Source organism: Diaphorina citri, unplaced genomic scaffold (assembly GCF_000475195.1).
Source record: "Diaphorina citri unplaced genomic scaffold, Diaci psyllid genome assembly version 1.1 scaffold1031, whole genome shotgun sequence".
Classification (NCBI taxonomy): Eukaryota; Metazoa; Arthropoda; class Insecta; order Hemiptera; family Psyllidae; genus Diaphorina; species Diaphorina citri.
Window position 1 is genome coordinate 1 of NW_007378461.1, and position 21,211 is coordinate 21,211.

The following is a 21,211-nucleotide window of genomic DNA, read 5'->3' on the forward strand; positions in this document are numbered from 1 at the left end:
AAAAAAAACCTTGGAACCGGTTTTACATTAGACCCATTCTTTTACGTCCATACCTATCCGGGAACGGTAATGTTTGGTTACAATATTTCTGCATAGCTCGGATGAGAGCACAGTATCTCCGGGTTGAGAGTCTTGAGAGTCAGTGATATTAACCATTCACCATTCCTCAACAGAGGTACCTCATACGTTTATCATCGCTTATGTGACCCCATACTTTTCCTCTTTCAGATCTTCCCATCTGGAACTACGACGGCAGCTCAACCTACCAATCAGAGGGCAGCAACTCAGATACGTTCCTGCACCCGGTGGCTATATTCAAGGATCCGTTCAGACTGGGCAACAACATTCTGGTTCTGTGCGACACCTACAAGTACAACAAGAAACCCACAGGTGAGATTTTTGTCCAACGTACCTACCTCGGTGGTGTAGTGGTCAAGACGCTCGCCTGGTAAACAGGAGGGAATGGGTTCGATCCCAGCCGAGGCATGGAATTTTATCCTCATTTATTTGAGATTTTGACCAGATAATAATAGAGCTCTAAGGGTAAGGTGGTAGAGAACGCCTCCAGCGTTAACCTTGTACTTGCCTCGGTGGTGTTGTGATCAAGACGCTCGCCTGGTAAACAGGAGGGCATGGGTTCGATCCCAGCCGAGGCATGAAATTTTATCCTCATTTATTTGAGATTTTGACCAGATAATAATAGAGCTCTAAGGGTAAGGTGGTAGAGAACGCCTCCAGCGTTAACCTCACCCCAGTGGTTACCATGCTCAGACAGTAGGAACGTGTGTGGCACTAAAAACTTCAGACTTAGGTCTGTCAGACCGTCTGAGAAAGGAGCCAATAAACAGAATCAACTTTTGAGGGGGGGGGTAAATGTAGTTAATTAGGTATTACGTATTTAGTTAGTTAGGCAAGGAGACAGAGAAAAAAAAAGAATGTACAGATTTTCCTAAAAAAAAAAAAAAAAAAAAAAAAAACCTAAAAAAAGGCAACAACATTCTGGTTCTGTGCGACACCTACAAGTACAACAAGAAACCCACAGGTGAGATTTTCGTCCAATGTACCTGCCTCGGTGGTGTAGTGGTCAGGACGCTCGCCTGGTAAACAGGAGGGCATGGGTTCGATCCCAGCCGAGGCATGAAATTTTATCCTCATTTATTTGAGATTTTGACCAGAAAATTAGAAGAAGAATAAGAAGAAGAAGAAAAAGAAGAAGAAGAAGAAGAAATCCGACACAGATAAAAAGGTGTGTCCACACATAGTTCGACCCCGTCGATCGACGTCGACAAAAACCGTACACTACCTCGACAACATAAATTTACCTCGTCGATCGACATGGTCGACTATGTGTGGACACAGCTAAAGATTTAATTTGATGCATTCTCGAATTGCTCGATCGCTCTTTTTTCTCCAAATGATCAATAAATCCCTTTGGGTATATTTCTAAATTTTCTCTCGATGATTTCAGATGTCTCACGGAGTCCTGGGAAACTCGCCCAATGCGGCCATGAACAAAACCGTCCTGGACAAATACCTGGCCCTTCCCGTCCCTGCTGACAAAATCCAGGCCACCTACATCTGGATCGATGGAACCGGAGAGGGCATCCGTGCCAAGGACAGAACCCTGACCGGTGTCGTCAAAAATGTGTCTGGTAAGTTTGGAAGAAGATCGATCATTCCACTTCACACTATACCTGTCATGAAGACAAAATCGTCTCGAATAAAAATGGCACACAATGGCCTGAAAATCTGTCACCATTCCCTCTGGCGATGTCAGATGCCTCTTGTGCGAATGTTTTCGTTTCGAACAAAAGACGAACTGATTTACTTAATGAAAAAAACAAACGAGTCGTGCCAAGGACAGAACCCTTACTGGTGTCGTCAAAGATGTGTCTGGTAAGTTTGGAAGAAGATCGATCATTCCACTTCACACTATACCTGTCATGAAGACAAAATCGTCTCGAATAAAAATGGCACACAATGGCCTGAAAATCTGTCACCATTCCCTCTGGCGATGTCAGATGCCTCTTGTGCGAATGTTTTCGTTTCGAACAAAAGACGAACTGATTTACTTAATGAAAAAAACAAACGAGGCAATATTGGGACAGTTTGGAAGACAGCAAACTATGCATAATCATCATGTACAGGGACAGTTTGGAACGTTGCCCTTCGCACGATCCACAATCTCCCACGCAAGCGGAATTTGAATGAGAGAGGTTCGCACAACAATTTATTCCATGTGTCAAAGTCAATATCATAATATCACACGTATACTTCGCTATAGATTTTATGGCCATTTCCCCCGCCTTTGTTTACTTTACATATCGGAATGATGAGCGGATATTAGACCTAGATAATTTGATACTCGCATCTGTGTTTTGAAAGCAAAGAGGTGGGCTGGGTTTAAACACACGGATTACCGGCCCGTTAAAAGAAATGCCCTATTTTCGACTTCTGAACTCGTCAGCAAAATGATGAGTACGAGATGAGAAATTCTTTCTCCTTTATCGTCATGAGGAACATTCACTTTTTTCGAGACCAGGTGAGGACTGAAGGTCGTATAACGAGTCTCTATTATCTATTTGCTTCACTAAGAACTCGGGTGAACTTCTGGGTAGGTGTGTGCCTTTTTGGAGTATTTGGCGAAGGCAGTTTCAATCTTCAATTGAATTTTTTGATTATGGGACCAAACTGCTGCCCTTCGCCAATACCAGTTCTAGCCGAATCTTTCAATTGGGACATTGCCAAATGTCAGGGTGAGTCGGACTGACTGTCTGGTCAGGTCCTACAGGCTCATCCTTGTACGGACCGTTCAGGTCCGTACAAGGATGAAATTGAAATTAACGTAGATTCTAATGACCGATAGGTACAAGGTAAATGTGCAACACAACTTGTACCTTACTCGTTGCAATAACCAGTTTCATCATGATAAACTCGGGTGAACTTCTGGGTAGGTGTGTGCCTTTTTGGAGTATTTGGCGAAAGCAATTGAATTTTTTGATTATGGGACCAAACTGTTGCCCTTCGCCAATACCAGTTCTCGCCGAATCTTTCAATTAGGACATTGCCAAATGTCAGGGTGAGTCGGACTGACTGTCTGGTCAGGATTCCATGTGTCAAAGTCAATATCATAATATCACACGTACTTTGCTATAGATTTTATGGCCCTTTCCCCCGCCTTTGTTTACTTTACATATCGGAATGATGAGCGGATATTAGACCTAGATAATTTGATACTCGTATCTGTGTTTTGAAAGCAAAGAGGTGGGCTGGGTTTAAACACACGGATTACCGGCCCGTTAAAAGAAATGCCCTATTTTCAACTTCCGAACTCGTCAGCAAAATGATGAGTACGAAATGAGAAATTCTTTCTCCTTTATCGTCATGAGGAAAATTCACTTTTTTCGAGACCAGGTGAGGACTGAAGGTCGTATAACGAGTCTCTATTATCTATTTGCTTCACTAAGAACTCGGGTGAACTGGTCCCTTTCCCCTGAGTTTTATCATGAATTCAAGCCTGTATTTTGATCCAGATATACAAAGTTCAGTAATTTTACCATCATCAACGGGAGACACGTACGAGTTTACTCCGCTAAAAGAACAAACTCACCGAAAGATCTTTGGCAACAGGCACTTTGTTAGAAGAGAATACTTGTACAGGTACCTTTTGTTTATCCTGTCCGAATAGGACTGAAAAGTGAAAAGTTCCTTTGCCCCGGCAAAAGCAGTATAAACAAAGCTATTTTTAATGTCTTGGGGGTTCCCCCCCATTTCATTTTGTGTGCCAAGTTATAACTTTGGGTACATTTGTTACAAACCGTCGTTTTTTGAGTCACAAGAAAAGGAGGTAATTCGCTATACTTACTATCTTTAAGATACATGTTTACTAGGTATTCTCATTTTCCTCATTTATTTAATTATTCCTTACATCCAAATGGGTTCAGGTGAAGATATTTATCTCGATCAAGGTCATTTATTTTTCCTCATTTATCCTTAGACCTCCTCAAACTTCAGGGTTTTCTGTATTTTCTGTTCCCAGGTCGGCCCTTGTGAGGGTATCTTAGCTCATACCGTTCCCGAGATATTGTTAAACTAGACCGAAAACCGCCAAAAAGCGGTAAAATGCCGCCAACCAATTCCCGAGATATTGTTAAATTACACCGAAAACCGCCAAAAAGCGGTAAAATGCCGCCAACCGTTGCACCGATCTTAACTAGCTCATACCGTCCCCGATATATTGTTAAATTACACCGAAAACCGCCAAAAAGCGGTAAAATGCCGCCAACCGTTGCACCGATCTTAACCAAAAAAGTTTCGTGTCTCATCCTTGTCACATTTGTCATCTGCATGCCAAATTTCAAGTCTCTAGCTCTTACCGTTCTCGAGATATTTTGTTTACAGACAGACAGACAAAAAAGCAGTAAAATGCCGCCAACCGTTGCACCGGTCTTAACCAAAAGTTTCGTGTCGCATCCTTGTCACATTTGACAGCTTTACCAAATTTCAAGTCGCTAGCTCTTATCGTTCTCGAGATATTTTGTTTAGGTACAGACAGACAGACAGACACACAGATACACACACGGACCAATGCCTGAAACTTTGGATTTAGGCTCTAGGGACCTCAAAACGCGTTTTGACAGTTTGACACTAAAAACTGACCATCGAAAACTTGACCCGATTACATTACTTTCCTTCCTATAGGATAAGGAAAGTAAAAAATAGTGTTTTGGATTATTATTCTGAAATCCAATTTTATCTAGTGTAAGAGGCCCTGATAACTTTGGGGGGGCTTAAGCCCCCCATCATCATGATTTCATCACGTGCTGAGTTGCCAACAGAGGTGAATGACTAGATGACTAGACTTACTACCTGACTAAACCGTATAGACACGACGTAAAGTAGATAAAATTTGTGAACACTGTAGATACCAAGTCGTACATAGGTAAAATTCACAAGGTGAATAAATACTGAAGTGTAAATAACTTCTTTTTTGGTAGCAAGACCTGAAAGGAAAAGTAGTTGAACCATAAGATAAAATCTGAAGTTTGCCCAAGGACGAGCTTACAAAAAAGTAGATAAATAATACCGTGGATACTGTAGATAGGTACGTAATTATACACAAAATCAAAGTTCCAAGTCGCAATAAAAACAAAGTTGGGATAGTTGAAAAACAAATTGATGAGTACCTATAACAAGAGTTTGCCCAAGGACGACGGACGAGCTTACAAAAAACTAGATAAATAATACGGTATAGATACTGTAGATAGGTAAGTAATTATACACAAAATCAAAGTTCCAAGTCGCAATAAAAACAAAGTTGGGATAGTTGAAAAACAAATTGATGAGTACCTATAACAAGATTGCTAAGATTGCTTCAAAACTCTGGTTGAAGTCTGCCTGCGCCTAATCTAGAGAATGTATGAAGCCTTCACATATAGAAAATGAGGCTTTCGGTCTTAAGGTGGATTTCCACCAACGCGACCTCTGTCGTGCGACAAAATCGCGCGACAATGTCGCGCGACGTCACCTGTTTCCACTTGCGGTTTAGCTCCACCAGGCCTTTGTAACTAGAGCATTTAGGGTTGAATAAAAGGCCTGTTATTACTTTTGTTCACCACATCACTCAACTACTCCATCTCCATTTCTCACTCTAGAAGTCAAGACTCTCTAGAGATTTGTCATGACTTGTCCGTCATATCCCGTGTTATAAAAACCAAGCCTTGGGACTTGGTATAGGCCAATAAAAATGTCCCTACGAAATAAAAACATCACGTTTATTAATATTAATGCCTGACTCTCCTCTAGTTCAACGACTTGGAATAAAAAATATATCGAACGCGTATAAAACGAAAACAACTTGTCATCTCCCAACAAAAGTGTCATAGAAAGGTCATTCCAAATAAACATTCTAGAGGGGGACCTTCCATAAGTCCTGCGATTTATGACCTTGATGACACTTTCGACAAAGGTCACTGATCTTGAACGACCTTTTCACCACCTTTTCCAACAAAAAAATGCTGTTCATATTCTGTGAGAAATTTTCCTCTAAGTGTTAATATTTTGTGAGAAATTTCCCTCTCAGCCAGCGGTTCCCAATCTTTTTTTTTCCTACTCGGCCCCTTTTCTTCAATTGTGAACGCTCCGCAGCCCCTTTACTATGTTTTATGTGATCTTCTCGGGGGTTGCTTTCCAATATCCAATTGACTGTGATAATTTTCAACATCATCATTATTCATTTAGGAAAGTAGGTATTACGGATTACCCATATATCACCTACTTTGTCTCTACATGAGAATAGCATAAATTCCCAAGCATAAATTCCAAGTGATCCACTCTGTCAGACACTGAGAGAGCTATTGAGGCACGTTTTCCTGCTGATGATATAGAAGTTGCATGGAAGGATTTCCAATATGAAGGGTCAACATGATTTGATTGGACTCTAACCACTGAACTCCAAATAGAAAGGCCATGGAGCTACTTTATCACTGAGGATGCAATATTATCAAGTTCATAATAAGCACCGATTATATCTAAAGAGACGTGGAGATCCTAGACCTAGATCACATTTCCTATTGTTTATTGTCACAAATTCGCAGTCACGTGACACCACCGTCTGAGCAATCACAAAGAGGCAGCAACAACAACAACAACAAACAACCAAAAACTTAAAACGAACAACGACCAAACCAAAACAAGTCAACAACATTGAGTCATACCTACTTTGTCTCATGTTGATATGTTGTTTTTATTGTGACGTAACTTTTGGTTTCGGTAAACAACAAATGAACGTAAACAATACATCTCCAAGTTGCCTATATAACATGCAAACATGTTTTGATGCCTACTTTCTATTTGTTATCGTTCAATATGTTTATCAAATTCATTGCTACCGTGCATGGACCTGTGTACCTACTGTTTTTGTTTGTTTCATCTCATGTATTGTTTTAAATTTGAGAACCTATTTACCACTTTATGTAGTATACATATTTCTGGACATGGTCTTCACTTGACTGGAGTATGGATTATGGACTGTCCCCTATCTAGTAGACGTTAAAAAACAAGACTATAGATAAAAGGACAGACGAGTTGATATATTTCGACCACTACTATGGCCATCTTCAGAACAACCTATTCTTACCTATTCTTTCAATATTGACTTCGGATTTTCTACGGTACGATCCTTTTTCTGCGTTCGGAGTAGGAGAAGTTTCGAAATGAGAACTCCTTTCAGAGATAGGTTGTTAGGTTCCTAGTTCTTTCAATATTGGTTTCATATACACAAATAGTTACCTATTCTTTCAATATTGACTTCGGATTTTCTACGGTACGATCCTTTTTCTGCGCTCGGAGTAGGCGAAGTTTCGATATGAGAACTCCTTTCAGAGATAGGTTATTAGGTTCCTAGTTCTTTCAATATTGGTTTCATATACACAAAAAGCCCACTCAGAGGTTTAGGTGTAGGAGCAAACAGACCTAAAGGATGGGTTTAGCTTCTAAGAATTTAAGGCCAGCTACTAACTATCAGATAGACCTGATCAGGAGCAAACAGACCTAAAGGATGGGTTTAGCTTCTAAGAATTTAAGGCCAGCTACTAACTATCAGATAGACCTGATCAGGAGCAAACAGGAAATCACTCCTCCTGGGCTTACGGTGAAGAAATTTTTACCGGCCAAAACGGTTTTGGATAGCTCTTGGAAAGCACAACAATCCTGTGAAAACCGTTTGTCTTTATCCCAAACCGTTCACTATCAGGTAGACCTGATCAGGTGTACTACCTGATAGTGAGTAGCTGGCCTAAGCTTCTACGAATCTTCCAATTCCAATATTGACTATGTTGACTCGTAGAGCATTCAAACACGTCAAGCTGGAGGTAATGTGTGCCTAGCTAATGCCAGTTATCAGTTTAATGAGTCCAATGTTCCAAAATAATCAGAGGTCAACCTTGAAATGTCATACTTGTCATCATTTGGATGGTTCGCCCAAAACTCTCAAATAAACACATTTGCACCACCAGTGGCGTGTGTCTACATGCAAGCTTGGGAACCACCTATCTACGGTCTTTTTGCCACACCATTTATATGATTTGCCGAAAGTAGTAAGTGATTATTATTTTAGGCCGGGGCCACAAAGTGAGTTTAAACTCCGTTTAAGTTTAACTCTCGAATTAAGCAATCTGATAGGTTGATTTTTTTTTAAAAAAAAAAAAAAAAAAAAAAAAAAAAACAGCTCTGTGTAGTAACACTTTTTCTGCTGTTGTTATTGCTCATATTAAGAGTATTTTTGCAAGACACGGTATACCACAAATAGTTGTCAGTGACAATGGTCCACAATTTTCGTCACGTGAATTCCAACCATTTGCTAGAACCTATGAATTTCAGCATATAACATCCAGTCCAAGGTACCCTAGATCCAATGGGGAAGCCGAATCTGCAGTCAAGATAATGAAGACAATGTTAACTAAATGTTTATATGACAATACTGATCCCTATATTGGTATGTTGAATTTAAGAAACACCCCAAAGAATTTTGGTCCATCTCCTGCTCAGTTGCTATTCAGTAGAGTACTGAACAGTAAGATTCCAACACAGAATAAGTTACTGAAACCCAAAATATACAAGTACGACGAGAATTTTGTTCGCTACAGAAACTCTCAGGAAACATATTACAACAAGGGAGCTAAGAACTTGGAGCCTTTGAAAGTTGACCAGAGAGTTTTCTTTAAGAAGAGAGAAGATGACTTGTGGACGCCTGGTGTCATTTCGTCAACACTGGAAAATCCTAGGTCTTATAACGTGATGGATGAAGAGGGACATGAGTATAGGAGAAATAGAGTCCATATATCTCCTCTACCTCAATGTTCTCAACATCAAGATTCCCAAAGTCCTGGGTGTTCTTCAACTCCTGGAACTCCTATGACTCCTAGAGACCTTGAATCTCCTGGAACTCCTACGACTCCTAGAAACCTTGCATCTCCTGAAAGTCCCATCACTCCTAGAAATCCTTCAATTTTGGAAAGTCCAACAAGTTCTGAAGCTTATGGAACTCCAACGGTCAGTCCTGAAGTGCAAGTGCCTCGTCGTACTACTCGGGTAATTAGAAGAACCAGAAGATTAATTGAAGAGATGTGAAGGCTTATCCTGACGAAGGGAATGTTGTGTATGATGGTGGTTTCGAACCAGTGTATTTCGGTTTTCCAATATCCAATATTGGCTAGAGTGAATTGATTCAATCCTCAGTCTTGGTTTTCACTCTGGTGAGTCTACACAAAATAAATTCGTTCCAATGTTCTATTTTCAAAGTGATCTTTTCTTACTACATTAGAACTCCAACTCAACAACGTACACCACGTGATCCTTGAATACGATGCCTCTAAATTGCCTACCTAATTACTAATTACAAACCCTCCCTGGGATTTACAAGAGATCAGGTGAGTCTCAAGTAAATTGTTGGGGGTCAAACAATTAAGATAAGATAAGGAAAAAAAAAAAAAAACTAATCCAATTGTATTGAGCTCCGAAGATGAGGAAAAAAAAAGTAAAAATTTACTACTCCAGTAACTCCACAGGCACTTGTACCTAATGCCCATCAGTCATGTTCAGACCATCTGATGGACCCAGGTCTTAGACCGTCGGAACGTTTGTGGCGGAAGAGCTTCAGTCCTCGGTCTCTCAGATGGTCTGACAGACCTAGGTCTCAAGCTTTTTCCACCGTTTGACCGTCACTCAGACCGTCTCGGTGTCAGTGGCGGGCATAACCAGGCGTATAACGAACCTTTCTATCATAAATCTGTACCTGCACTCATTAATATCAACAGTTGTCAAGTCAAGTTTCCCACTGAAATAAATTAGATGTAATTAAAGTTCTCAATAGTTTTACTGATCAAGTTACAACGTAGTTACAAGTCAATTAATGTCGTTACATAAACATTAATCGCTCTGCATGACTGGACAACTTTGAAATGACACGAGTCATAACTTCATTGATCCATGGGAAACTGGTGCATCGTGCTATCGCATATCGCCGCTGGCTGCAATAATTAGAAGAAGAAAGAAAAGAAGAAGAAGAAGAAGAAGAAGAAAAAACCGACACAGATAAAAAGGTGTGTCCACACATAGTTCGACCCCGTCGATCGACGTCGACGGAAACCGTACACTACCTCGACAACATAGATTTACCTCTTCACCTCGTCGATCGAGATGGTCGACTATGTGTGGACACGGCTAAAGATTTAGTTTGACGCATTCTGAAATCGCTCAATCACTCTATATGCTGTCCATTAATCTTTATCGCTCATTTTATCTCGATAATCAATTAACCCCTATGGGTTTTGCTGTCCATTTTCAAATCGCTCATGTCGTCCATTAACCTTTATCGATCATTTTTCTGATTTCAGATGTCTCACGGAGTCCTGGGAAACTCGCCCAATGCGGCCATGAACAAAACCGTCCTGGACAAATACTTGGCCCTTCCCGTCCCTGCTGACAAAATCCAGGCCACCTACATCTGGATCGATGGAACCGGAGAGGGCATTCGTGCCAAGTGAGAGAGAACACCAAACAGGTTGGGATGGTTGCCAAGCGTTAGATTGCTGACAGTGTTTCGTGTTTCTCATGACATGTGTGTTTCATGAGAACATGACTTAATCACGTGCTCCTCCTTTGTTAGGATTATGTCATGACTTATGCAATTATGCTACTTGGTTCACGCACACTGCATTGCCCCCTTACACACTATTCCTGGGGGCAAAGAAGAAGAAGAAAAAGAAGGAAAAAAAGAAAAAAAACAAGAGCTAAATATTGAGACAGCATTTCTACCTGTATTTAACGTACGAAATTAAATCATATCTAGCATTTCCAAAAGAATATAATATGGGTACACAGCTACCCAGGTACCCTGTATAATCTTACCAGATTTTATGGCCAATCTATTTTTCCGAGAAAATTTTTCTTAGTTTGAACGGGATGGAAAGAATAGAAAGTAAAAACACGTGTTTCTTTTTATGTTTTTCGATGCGGTCATATCTACCTACATACGAGTAATTACATATCTAAAAAAATACGTGTCATTTTACGTTTTTAGATGCAGTCAACTCCCCTTATTACGTAAGGTATTGTTTCTTGGGTCAACTACTCTTTATCCGGTAGACCTATTCAAGTCCGCCTGTCAGGTCTACCTGATACCTGATGAGCACACACAATATCAGGTAGACCTGACAGTCCCTGACAGGTCTACCTTTCTTATGGGGACTACTGACTGTACCATCTAATTGATTCCAGGGCCCATACTACTGTGGTGTGGGAGCTAACAAGGTCTACGCCCGTGATATTGTCGAGGCCCATTACCGTGCCTGCTTATACGCTGGCATCGAAATCTCCGGTACCAACGCTGAAGTTATGCCCTCCCCGTCTTTGATTCCAGGGCCCATACTACTGTGGTGTGGGAGCTAACAAGGTCTATGCCCGTGATATTGTCGAGGCCCATTACCGTGCCTGCTTATACGCTGGCATCGAAATCTCCGGTACCAACGCTGAAGTTATGCCCTCCCAGTGGGAATTTCAGGTAAGTGTCCCTTTCCCCTCAGTTCTATCATGAATTCAAGCCTGGATTTTGATCCAGATATACATAGTTCAGTAATTTTACCATCATCAACGGAAGTCACGTACGAGTTTACTCCGCTAAAAGAACAAACTCACCGAAAGATCTTTGGCAACAGGCACTTTGTTAGAAGAGGAATACTTGTATAAGTACCTTTTGTTTATCCTGCCCGAATAGGACTGAATCTGAAAAGTGAAAAGTTCCTTTGCCCCGGCAAAAGCAGTATAAACAAAGCTATTTTTAATGTCTTAGGGTTTTCCCCCATTTCATTTTGTGTGCCAAGTTATACCTAACTTTGGGTACATTTGTTACAAACCGTCGTTTTTTGAGTCACAAGAAAAGGAGGTAATTCGCTATACTATCTTTAACCCTTAAGTGCATGATTTTTTCTTTTTTGCCGAAAAAAATATATGTGTTGCCTTAGAGAATTCTAAGATACCCATTCTTTTGTGATTATGGGACCAAACTGCTGCCCTTCGCCAATACCAGTTCTCGCCGAATCTTTCAATTAGGACATTGCCAAATGTCAGGGTGAGTCGGACTGACTGTCTGGTCAGGTCCTACAGGCTCATACTTGTACGGACCGTTCAGGTACTTCGCCATCAACGTAGATTCTAATGACCGATAGGTACAAGGTAAATGTGCAACACAACTTGTACCTTACTCGTTGCGATAACCAGTTTCATCATGATTTCATCACGTGCTGAGTTGCCAACAGAGGTGAATGACTAGATGACTAGACTTACTAGGTACCTGACTAAATCGTAGACACGACGTAAAGTAGATAAAATTTGTAAACACAGTAGATACCAAGTCGTACATAGGTAAAATTCACAAGGTGAATAAATACTGAACTGTAAAGAACTTCTTTTTTGGTAGCAAGACCTGAAAAGAAAAGTAATTTAAGTACCTAGATAGAGGTAAAACTTGAACCATAAGATAAAATCTGATGTTTGCCCAAGGACGAGCTTACAAAAAAGTAGATAAATAATACGGTAGATACTGTAGATAGGTACGTATAATTATACACAAAATCAAAGTTCCAAGTCGCAATAAAAACAAAGATGGGATAGTTGAACAAAAAACAAATTGATGGGTAGGTACCTATAACACGATTGCTTCAAAACTTTGGTTAAAGTATGCCTGCGCCTAATCTAAAGAATGTATGAAGCCTTCACATATAGAAAATGAGGCTTTCGGTCTTAGGTTTAGCTTCACCAGGCCTTTGTAACTAGAGCATTTAGGGTTGAATAAAAAGCCTGTTATTACTTTTGTTCACCACATCACTCAACTACTCCATCTTCATTTCTCACTCTAGAAGTCAAGACTCTCTAGAGATTTGTCATGAATTGTCCGTCACATCCCGTGTTATAAAAACCAAGCCTTGGGACTTGGTATAGGCCAATAAAAATGTCCCTACGAAATGAAAACATCACGTTTATTAATATTAATGCCTGACTCTCCTCTAGTTCAACGACTTGGAATAAAAAAGTATATCGAACGCGTATAAAACGAAAACAACTTGTCATCTCTTAACATAAAAGTGTCATAGAAAGGTCATTCCAAATAAACATTCTAGAGGGGGACCTTCCATAAGTCCTGCGATTTATGACCTTGATGACACTTTCGACAAAGGTCACTGATCTTGAACGACCTTTTCAGCACCTTTTCCAACAAAAAAAGGCTGTTAATATTTTGTGAGAAATTTTCCTCTAAGCCAGCGGCTCCCAAACTTTTTTCCCCCTCGGCCCCTTTTCTTCAATCGTGAACGCTCCGCGCCCCCTTTACTATATGTTATGTGATCTTCTGTGATCTTCCCGGGGGTCACGAAGTCCTTCACGGCCCCCTCAAGGGCCCAGTTTGGGAATCACGGCTAACCTATTAGGTTGTTACTCTTGTCATCCCTTCTAATGTTTAGCGCGTGACTGTGATAATTTTCAACATCATCATTATTCATTTAGGAAAGTAGGTATTACCCGTATATCACCTACTTTGTCTCTATATGAGAATCATTAATGGACTTTTTATTTGGAAGAGGCCCAAGCGTAAATTCCAAGTGATCCACTCTGTCGGACACTGAGGGCGCTGTTGAGGCACGTTTTCCTGCTGATGGAGTAGACATGTTGTATCGAAGGCTCAACATGACTTGACTCGAACACGAAGACCTTAGAGCTAAATATTTAACACTGAGGATGACACGAAACTGAAAGAAATCTGGTGTGATCCCGGATGAGAGCACAGTATCTCCGGGTTGAGAGTCAGTGCTATTAACCATTCGTCAACAGAGGTACCTCATAGGTTTATCATCGCTTATGTGACCCCATACTTTTCCTCTTTCAGATCTTCCCATCTGGAACTACGACGGCAGCTCAACCTACCAATCAGAGATGCGTGAGGACAATGGAATCATGTAAGTTGAACTTTTAGTGTGCGGAAACTCAAGATTGTACGGCAAACCTCGATGAGCTTAACACACATTTCACTACATCTCCTGTGCAAATTGACTGTGCAACCAAGGTTTCTACTCTTCAAAGAATTTCATCCCTACCCAAACCAAACTGTTCCCCATTTGTGTTCGGAGAGGACCTGTGTGGTCTGTGTTGTAGCATGCCTAACTGCCCATGCCGTAGTATGCCTCTCATCAGATGGGCGAGAGGAGACATAGGTGGTTCCCAATCTGCGTGCTGGGTAGGCGAAACTATAGGTAAAGCTATAAAAGTATAAAAACATCTACAGCATGCCGATCTGCAGGTGGTCTTATAATCTAGGCCTAGGTTGAGTAATCTAATCACGTAGACTCGTAGACCGGTACTATTTACGTAAGAGGTAAAGGGGGTCCGTAGAGAGGGAGGAATCTGTGCTTCTATAGGTTGTACTTCCCTATGCTTCTATGGAAAATAAGCCATTGATCATCACTGATGCTAAGATTGGAACGGAGGATTTGCATTTACATTTTTTTCATTTACCGATTTTATTATATGTTCTCCCCGACAGTGAAATCGAAAAGGCCATTGACAAGCTGTATGCGTGAGGACAATGGAATCATGTAAGTTGAACTTTTAGTGTTACATCCAGTGGCGAGTCGTGAATTTTTTAAAAGCGGAAGCTATAGGTAAAGCTGTAAGAGTATAAAAACATCTACAGCATGCCGATCTGCAGGTGGTCTTATAATCTAGGTCTAGGTTGAGTAATCTAATCACGTAGACCGGTACTATTTACGTAAGAGGTAAAGGGGGGCCCGTAGAGAGGGAGGAATCTAAGCTTCTATAGGTAAGGTTGTAGGGTAAGTGTACCATTTATTCGCCCACCTAAAAAACGTACCATTTATGGGCCCACATGTACCATACGCCACATAAGTCTGAACTGGACGAACTTTTTCTAGATCCAATTTCATCAAAAGAAAGGGCTTAAAGACTGCTAGCGAATCCGTAGAGAGGGAGGAATCTGTGCTTCTATAGGTTGTACTTCCCTATGCTTCTATGGAAAATAAGCCACTGATCATCACTGATGCTGCTAAGATTGGAACGGAGGATTTGCATTTTTTTTTTTTTTTTTACCGATTTTATTATATGTTCTCCCCGACAGTGAAATCGAAAAGGCCATTGACAAGCTGTCCAAACAACATCTGAGACACATCCAGGCTTACGATCCCAAACAAGGCAAAGACAACGAGAGAAGATTGACGGGCAAACACGAAACTTCCTCCATCCACGACTTTTCTGCTGGTAAGTGACTCTACAGCCCTACACGATAGGTGTTTTCTAGTATCAGTCATTTTATTTTACTGCTAAATTCTAAATCATTCATTTTATTCTACTGCTGAGCTTGCCTATAGGTTACTCGATAAAGGTGATTGGGCCTTCGGGCTGAATCCCGCCACTGAAAACTTCAGCAGTTATACAGTGACTAATTTTGTATGAACGCCTGAAATTGTCTGATTATGCAATGTGCTTGTAAAAAAAAACTTTAAAGGGTGTGGTTGGATTTACCAACTCTTTCTAAATGTGACTGTGACCGCATAGGAAGAATAACACCAGAGAATTTGTCTTTCAACTTCATTTTTGTCTTGTCTATTATTACATTAAATAAATGGGATGCAATACTCCTGAATACAAGAATTTCGTGAGATCCTTTTAAGCGAAATGTACTAGGGTTAAGGGCAAATCTCTCCTATGTCCCATCCCCTCTTAACATAATGTGGCTTCTCTCACTATAATATCTCACTCTAATTTTCAGGAGTGGCCAACCGTGGTGCCAGCATCCGAATTCCTCGCGACTGCGCCGAACAAAAGAAGGGCTACCTGGAAGACAGGCGTCGACAGGGAAAGAGAGAGGGACAGGGAGGGAGGAAGGAAGAAATGTGTGTCTGAGAGAGAGAGAAATAGAAAGACCGGAAGGAGAGAGAGAGAGAAGAGAGAGAGGGAGGGGGAGGGAGAGAGAGAAGAGCAAGATGGAAGGGAGAATGGAAAGGAGGGAGGGGGAGAGAGGGAAGGGATATTTATTCCATGTGTCAAAGTCAATATCATAATATCACACGTACTTTGCTATAGATTTTATGGCCCTTTCCCCCGCTTTTGTTTACTTTACATATCGGAATGATGAGCGGATATTAGGCCTAGATAATTCGATACTCGTATCTGTGTTTTGAAAGCAAAGAGGTGGGCTGGGTTTAAACACACGGATTACCGGCCCGTTAAAAGAAATGCCCTATTTTAGAGGGAAGGGAGAAAAGGTAGAAAGGAGTGATAGAGAGGGAGGGAGGGAGAGGTAGAGAAGGAAAGAGAGGGGGAAGGAGAGAGAAAGAAAAGTGTGTGAGAGGGAGAGGGGGAGAGAGAGAAGAAAGAGAGGGGAGGGGGAGAGCGAGATTGCCAGATGGTCAATGACCTAGTTTGTGTGGGGCCGGGAAAAAGCCAGCAGCATCCGATTCTCCAGATGGTCAGTTGGTCCGCCAACACCCATGTGGATGGATACCAACTTGCCAACTACTTCTTCAATGATCCATTGGGAACTGGTGCATTCAACGTACTATCGCTGTTGGCTGAAGAGGAAGAAAAACCGAAAGCGAAAGAAAAAGAAGTAGCGAGAGATGGAAAAATAGAAAGAAATGGGAGAGGGAGAGAGAGGGAAAGGGAGAAGTGAGGAAGGGGGGGGGGAGATGTAGAGAAAAGGAGAGAAGACATGTGGAGATATGAAGAAGGAGGGGATGGAGAAAGACAAGAGGGAGAGAGAGGGAGAGAGGGAGAGGGAGAGAGGGAGAGAGAGAGAGAAAGAGAGAGGGAGAGAAAGAAAGTGAGAGAGAACACCAAACAGGCTGGGATGGTTGCCAAGCGTTAGATTGCTGACAGTGTTTCGTGTTTCTCATGACATGTGTGTTTCATGTTTCATGAGAACATGACTTAATCACGTGCTCCTCCTTTGTTAGGATTATGTCATGACTTATGCAATTATGCTACTTGAGGGAGAGGAAGGAAGAAATGTGTGTCTGAGAGAGAGAGAGAGAAATAGAAAGAGCGGAAGGAGAGAGAGGGAGGGAGAGAGAGGGAAGGGAGAAAAGGTAGAAAGGAGTGATAGAGAGGGAGGGAGAGGTAGAGAAGAGAAGGAAAGAGAGGGGGAAGGAGAGAAAGAAAAGTGTGTGAGAGGGAGAGGGGGGGAGAGAGAAGAAAGAGAGGGGAGGAGGAGAGCGAGATTGCCAGATGGTCAATGACCTAGTTTGTGTGGGGCCGGGAAAAAAGCCAGCAGCATCCGATTCTCCAGATGGTCAGTTGGTCCGCCAACACCCATGTGGATGGATACCAACTTGCCAACTACTTCCTCAATGATCCATTGGGAACTGGTGCATTCAACGTACTATCGCTGTTGGCTGAGGAGGAAGAAAAACCGAAAGCGAAAGAAAAAGAAGTAGCGAGAGATGGAAAAATAGAAAGAAATGGGAGAGGGAGAGAGAGGGAAAGGGATCAAATCAAGTCCACAGAACACGACAAATGGCAAATAATTTGTATGAACGCCTGAAAATGTCTGATTATGCAATGTGCTTGTAAAAAAAAGTTAAATGGTGTGGTTGGATTTACCAACTCGTTCTAAATGTGACCGCATAGGAAGGAAGAATAACACCAGAGAATTTGTCTTCCAACTTCATTTGTCTTGTCTATTATTACATTAATTAAATGGGATGCAATACTCCTGAATACAAGAATTTCGTGAGATCCTTTTAAGCGAAATGTACTAGCGTTAAGGGCAAATCTCTCCTATGTCTCATCCCCTCTTAACGTAATGTAGCTTCTCTCACTCTAATATCCCTTTCTTTTCAGGAGTGGCCAACCGTGGTGCCAGCATCCGAATTCCTCGCGACTGCGCCGAACAAAAGAAGGGCTACCTGGAAGACAGGCGTCCATCTTCTAACTGTGATCCCTACTCCGTCACTGAGGCTCTGATCCGCACCTGTGTTCTAAATGAATAGAACAACAAGCACAAGCAACCTATGAACAAATCCAATAAAAATACCCCATATGTCCTGAAGGAAGACACTTTTCCGGCAAGGAGCACAAACAAATATGAACTCAGAAAAATTACATTACTTTCCTTCTTAATCTTCCTGTAGGACAAGGAAAGAGCAGACTTTCTATTCATTACTCCGTCACTGAGGCTCTGATCCGCACCTGTGTTCTAAATGAATAGAACAACAAGCAGAAGCAACCTATGAACAAATCCAATAAAAATACCCCATGTGTCCTGAAGGAAGACACTTTTCCGGCAAGGAGCACAAACAAATATGAACTCAGAAAAATTACATTGCTTTCCTTCTTCCTTCTTAATCTTCCTGTAGGACAAGGAAAGATCAGACTTTCTATTCAGAAAAAACTTCCACGAGAAAAACCTGGATCTAGGGCAGTTAGGTATTTCGCATGAACACTTTGATGTGCGAAAAAGCACAAACAAATATGAACTCAGAAAAATTACATTACTTTCCTTCTTAATCTTCCTGTAGGACAAGGAAAGAGCAGACTTTCTATTCAGAAAAAACTTCCACGAGAAAAACCTGGATCTAGGGCAGTTAGGTATTTCGCATGAACACTTTGATGTGCGAAAGACTTCATCAGAAGATTTGAAGGTGTACCTGATTTACTCAGCCCTCTATACTCTAAAGCCCTATACGGAGGAATGTGTTTTGTCTTCAAAGTGACCAAAGTTTTACTGAAAGTTAAAGAATAATTTGGTGGTGTCAAAGTTCAAGATTGAAGCTAGCTCATCTAAAATGGGACTTAAGATAAAAAAGTTATGGAATTTATTTTGAATTTGTAAGAAAAGTGGCAAGATACGTATATTGATGTAGAAGAGGTGTACAATTTAAATATTAATATTTTTAGATATTTAAATGATTTTCCTTTCCTAGAAATTAAGTTTGAAACTTTTTAATATTTTGAATTATCTATCAAGTTTATCCAATATTTTTTAAAAAGTGCCAAAATTTATTTTTAAAGCGTGCGTTTTTGTTAAAATGTCACGGATCTATTTGTTCGGTATCCGATATGATTTTACTTCAACTATACTTTCATTAGTTTTTTCTTTAGAAATATTTATTTCAAAATAAATGTAAGTAGATTGTTCATTTTTGTAATCTGACACATATTACACATTCCCTTCTGAAATAAATTTTGTGTTCAGATTACTATAAAGGGTCATTTTTAGAAATATTTATTTCAAAATAAATATAAGTAGATTGTTCATTTTTGTAATCTGACACATATTACACATTCCCTTCTGAAATAAATTTTGTGTTCAGATTACTATAAAGGGTCATACAATACATAAAGTTATACATAATTATTTTGCTTGCTGATAATAGTGATAATTTTAAACATTGATATTAATTTATTGCATTTTTTTAATCCTTTTTTTTCGAATACTCAAGTCATAAAGCACTAATTCTGAACCGAAATCAAAGTACCTTAATCGTAATTCTCCCCTACATATCCAAGATCTCAGTTATTTTTTAAAATTTTGAAAAGCGCACATTAGAATATCCAACATTAGTCATCCCTATAAAATATTTTATCCTCAAACATACTTGGAAACAAAGTAGATGCAGTAGAAATTAGACCATAAATTATTACGTTCGAACCCATTTATTTTTGAAATAAACTAAATATTTGAAATGTAATTAATATTATTATTTAATATAAAATAAAACATAATAATATAAGGTAGGTACATTAGAATGTTTAGTGGGTATGCAGAACATCATTTTAATAGGGATTGATCTTCATCTTCTCTATTCGCTGGAAAACTAAACTTCAATGTTTACTGACAAAAGAAAAAACTCGAAGACGGAACTGGGTTCGTATCCCGGCCCGGACGCCACGGGATGGCGGACCAAACTGTACGCGTGGGATTGGGATAGGTTGACATCGATGTTCTTGAGATGCGAGACATGATGGTTGTGAAGGATGAGGAGGACGGTGATCTCCGGGTCTGATGAGGAGTCCCCTGATAGCGATACGCCACTGCCTCCTCCCTGTACCAAGTATTCCTGAGGATGACACGGGTAATCGACATTATATTGTATGTATTCCTGAGAGAAATTAAATTGAATCAGAAGAAAGGTTAATCAGAATTATTTTGTAGTTAGAAGGATGAAGAAACTCGAAGAAAAAAACATTTGCTGAAAGTTTCGAATGTGTTAATCCGGGTCGACAGCAAGCAAGGCGCCAGGCATCTTTCCAAGGCAGCTCTTTTTAATCGCTGCTTTTATTCTTTTTTTGAGCTATTTGTCATTCATCGTGTATCCCTCTTGTTCGGGGTATGTACAATCATTCAACATAACTTTTATAATCTCTTCTCTCACACCCAACTCATCTCTCCCTTGTATTCTGCCAATTACTAACTCATCTTTATCACTCTCTGGTTCTCTCATATTCTGAGTTTTATTGTTTTCAAGTACCTACCCAGTCTTGTATAGTCAACTTATTAATTTCTTAGCTCTTGTAAAAATATCTGATGATGAAGCTAAAAGCCTTCAGAGTAAGTAGGTATTTTTTATGACTCATCCATAAAAGATGTGTCTAGAATTCTGGACCAACAGTAAAATTATTCTCTCTCAAATTTAGAAAATGATTGGTCTACTATATTTTATATTTTAGACCGTCTATGTAGAAACATAAAATTCCCATTACTAAATTAAGAGAATAAAGCTTCGGATCCAGGCATCACAAATGTCACATCAGCCTTTTGTCAATAATACCTATATTATCTAATTTGAAAATTAACGATGTCGTAAGTATGATAATAGGTATAGGTAATACGAGTCATCATCAGTGTCATCAAGAATAAATTAAATTGGTTTGGAGTGAGTTTTTTCAATATGGAATATTCCTAAATCAATCCCAGGAACACGCCCCGGAAGTTTGTAGCACTACTTTTGCCACACCCTGTATAATAATTTATAAATATAGGTACAAATAATCTCTAGTAAACAGGGTTGGTTATTATCGAAATCCAAGATATATGAATCACACAGCTCGACAGAATAAACACTGAAATAAACAAAGAAACCAACTCTGGATAGAATACACGGAAAAGATGTAAAGAACAACACGAAATTTTAGAATAAATAATTTG

General features: G+C 40.2%; 2 protein-coding genes and 1 long non-coding RNA gene across 7 annotated transcripts; all 3 read left to right on the top strand.

The window, feature by feature from the left end:
- Positions 1 to 204: 204 nt before the first annotated feature.
- Positions 205 to 464, top strand: LOC103513823 (glutamine synthetase 2 cytoplasmic-like; the record flags this gene model as incomplete). Its single annotated transcript, XM_026826929.1, has 1 exon — positions 205 to 464. A coding segment is annotated over one exon (248 nt), but the record flags the coding sequence as incomplete, so codon positions are not given.
- A 975-nt stretch (positions 465 to 1,439) lies between these two features.
- On the top strand, positions 1,440 to 18,485 carry LOC103513816 (glutamine synthetase 2 cytoplasmic-like). 5 transcript variants are annotated; one of them, XM_017445965.2, is made up of 6 exons: positions 1,440 to 1,652; positions 13,937 to 14,006; positions 15,182 to 15,321; positions 15,833 to 15,908; positions 17,981 to 18,045; positions 18,264 to 18,485. In XM_017445965.2, exons 1-6 carry the CDS (start codon positions 1,469 to 1,471, stop codon positions 18,269 to 18,271), a joined length of 543 nt encoding a protein of 180 aa, XP_017301454.1. In that variant the 5' UTR covers positions 1,440 to 1,468; the 3' UTR covers positions 18,272 to 18,485. The 5 variants fall into 5 exon arrangements, with proteins under 5 accessions (XP_017301454.1, XP_008476886.1, XP_026682723.1 ...); XM_008478664.3 differs by having other exon boundaries at positions 17,981 to 18,020; positions 18,239 to 18,484; XM_026826922.1 differs by lacking the exon at positions 15,833 to 15,908 and having other exon boundaries at positions 17,905 to 18,020; positions 18,239 to 18,485.
- Positions 9,612 to 10,539, top strand: LOC113469317. Its single transcript, XR_003392770.1, has 2 exons — positions 9,612 to 9,851; positions 10,395 to 10,539. It is a non-coding gene; the product is annotated as an uncharacterized LOC113469317 (long non-coding RNA).
- Positions 18,486 to 21,211: the final 2,726 nt, after the last annotated feature.

Coding starts and splice junctions, on each gene's coding strand:
- LOC103513816 (XM_017445965.2), top strand. CDS start 1,469: ATGTCTCACGGAGTCCTGGGAAACTCGCCCAATGCGGCCATGAACAAA. Junction 15,322..15,832: donor CATCCACGACTTTTCTGCTG/GTAAGTGACTCT, acceptor TCTAATTTTCAG/GAGTGGCCAACCGTGGTGCC. Junction 15,909..17,980: donor AAGGGCTACCTGGAAGACAG/GCGTCGACAGGG, acceptor CCTGGAAGACAG/GCGTCCATCTTCTAACTGTG.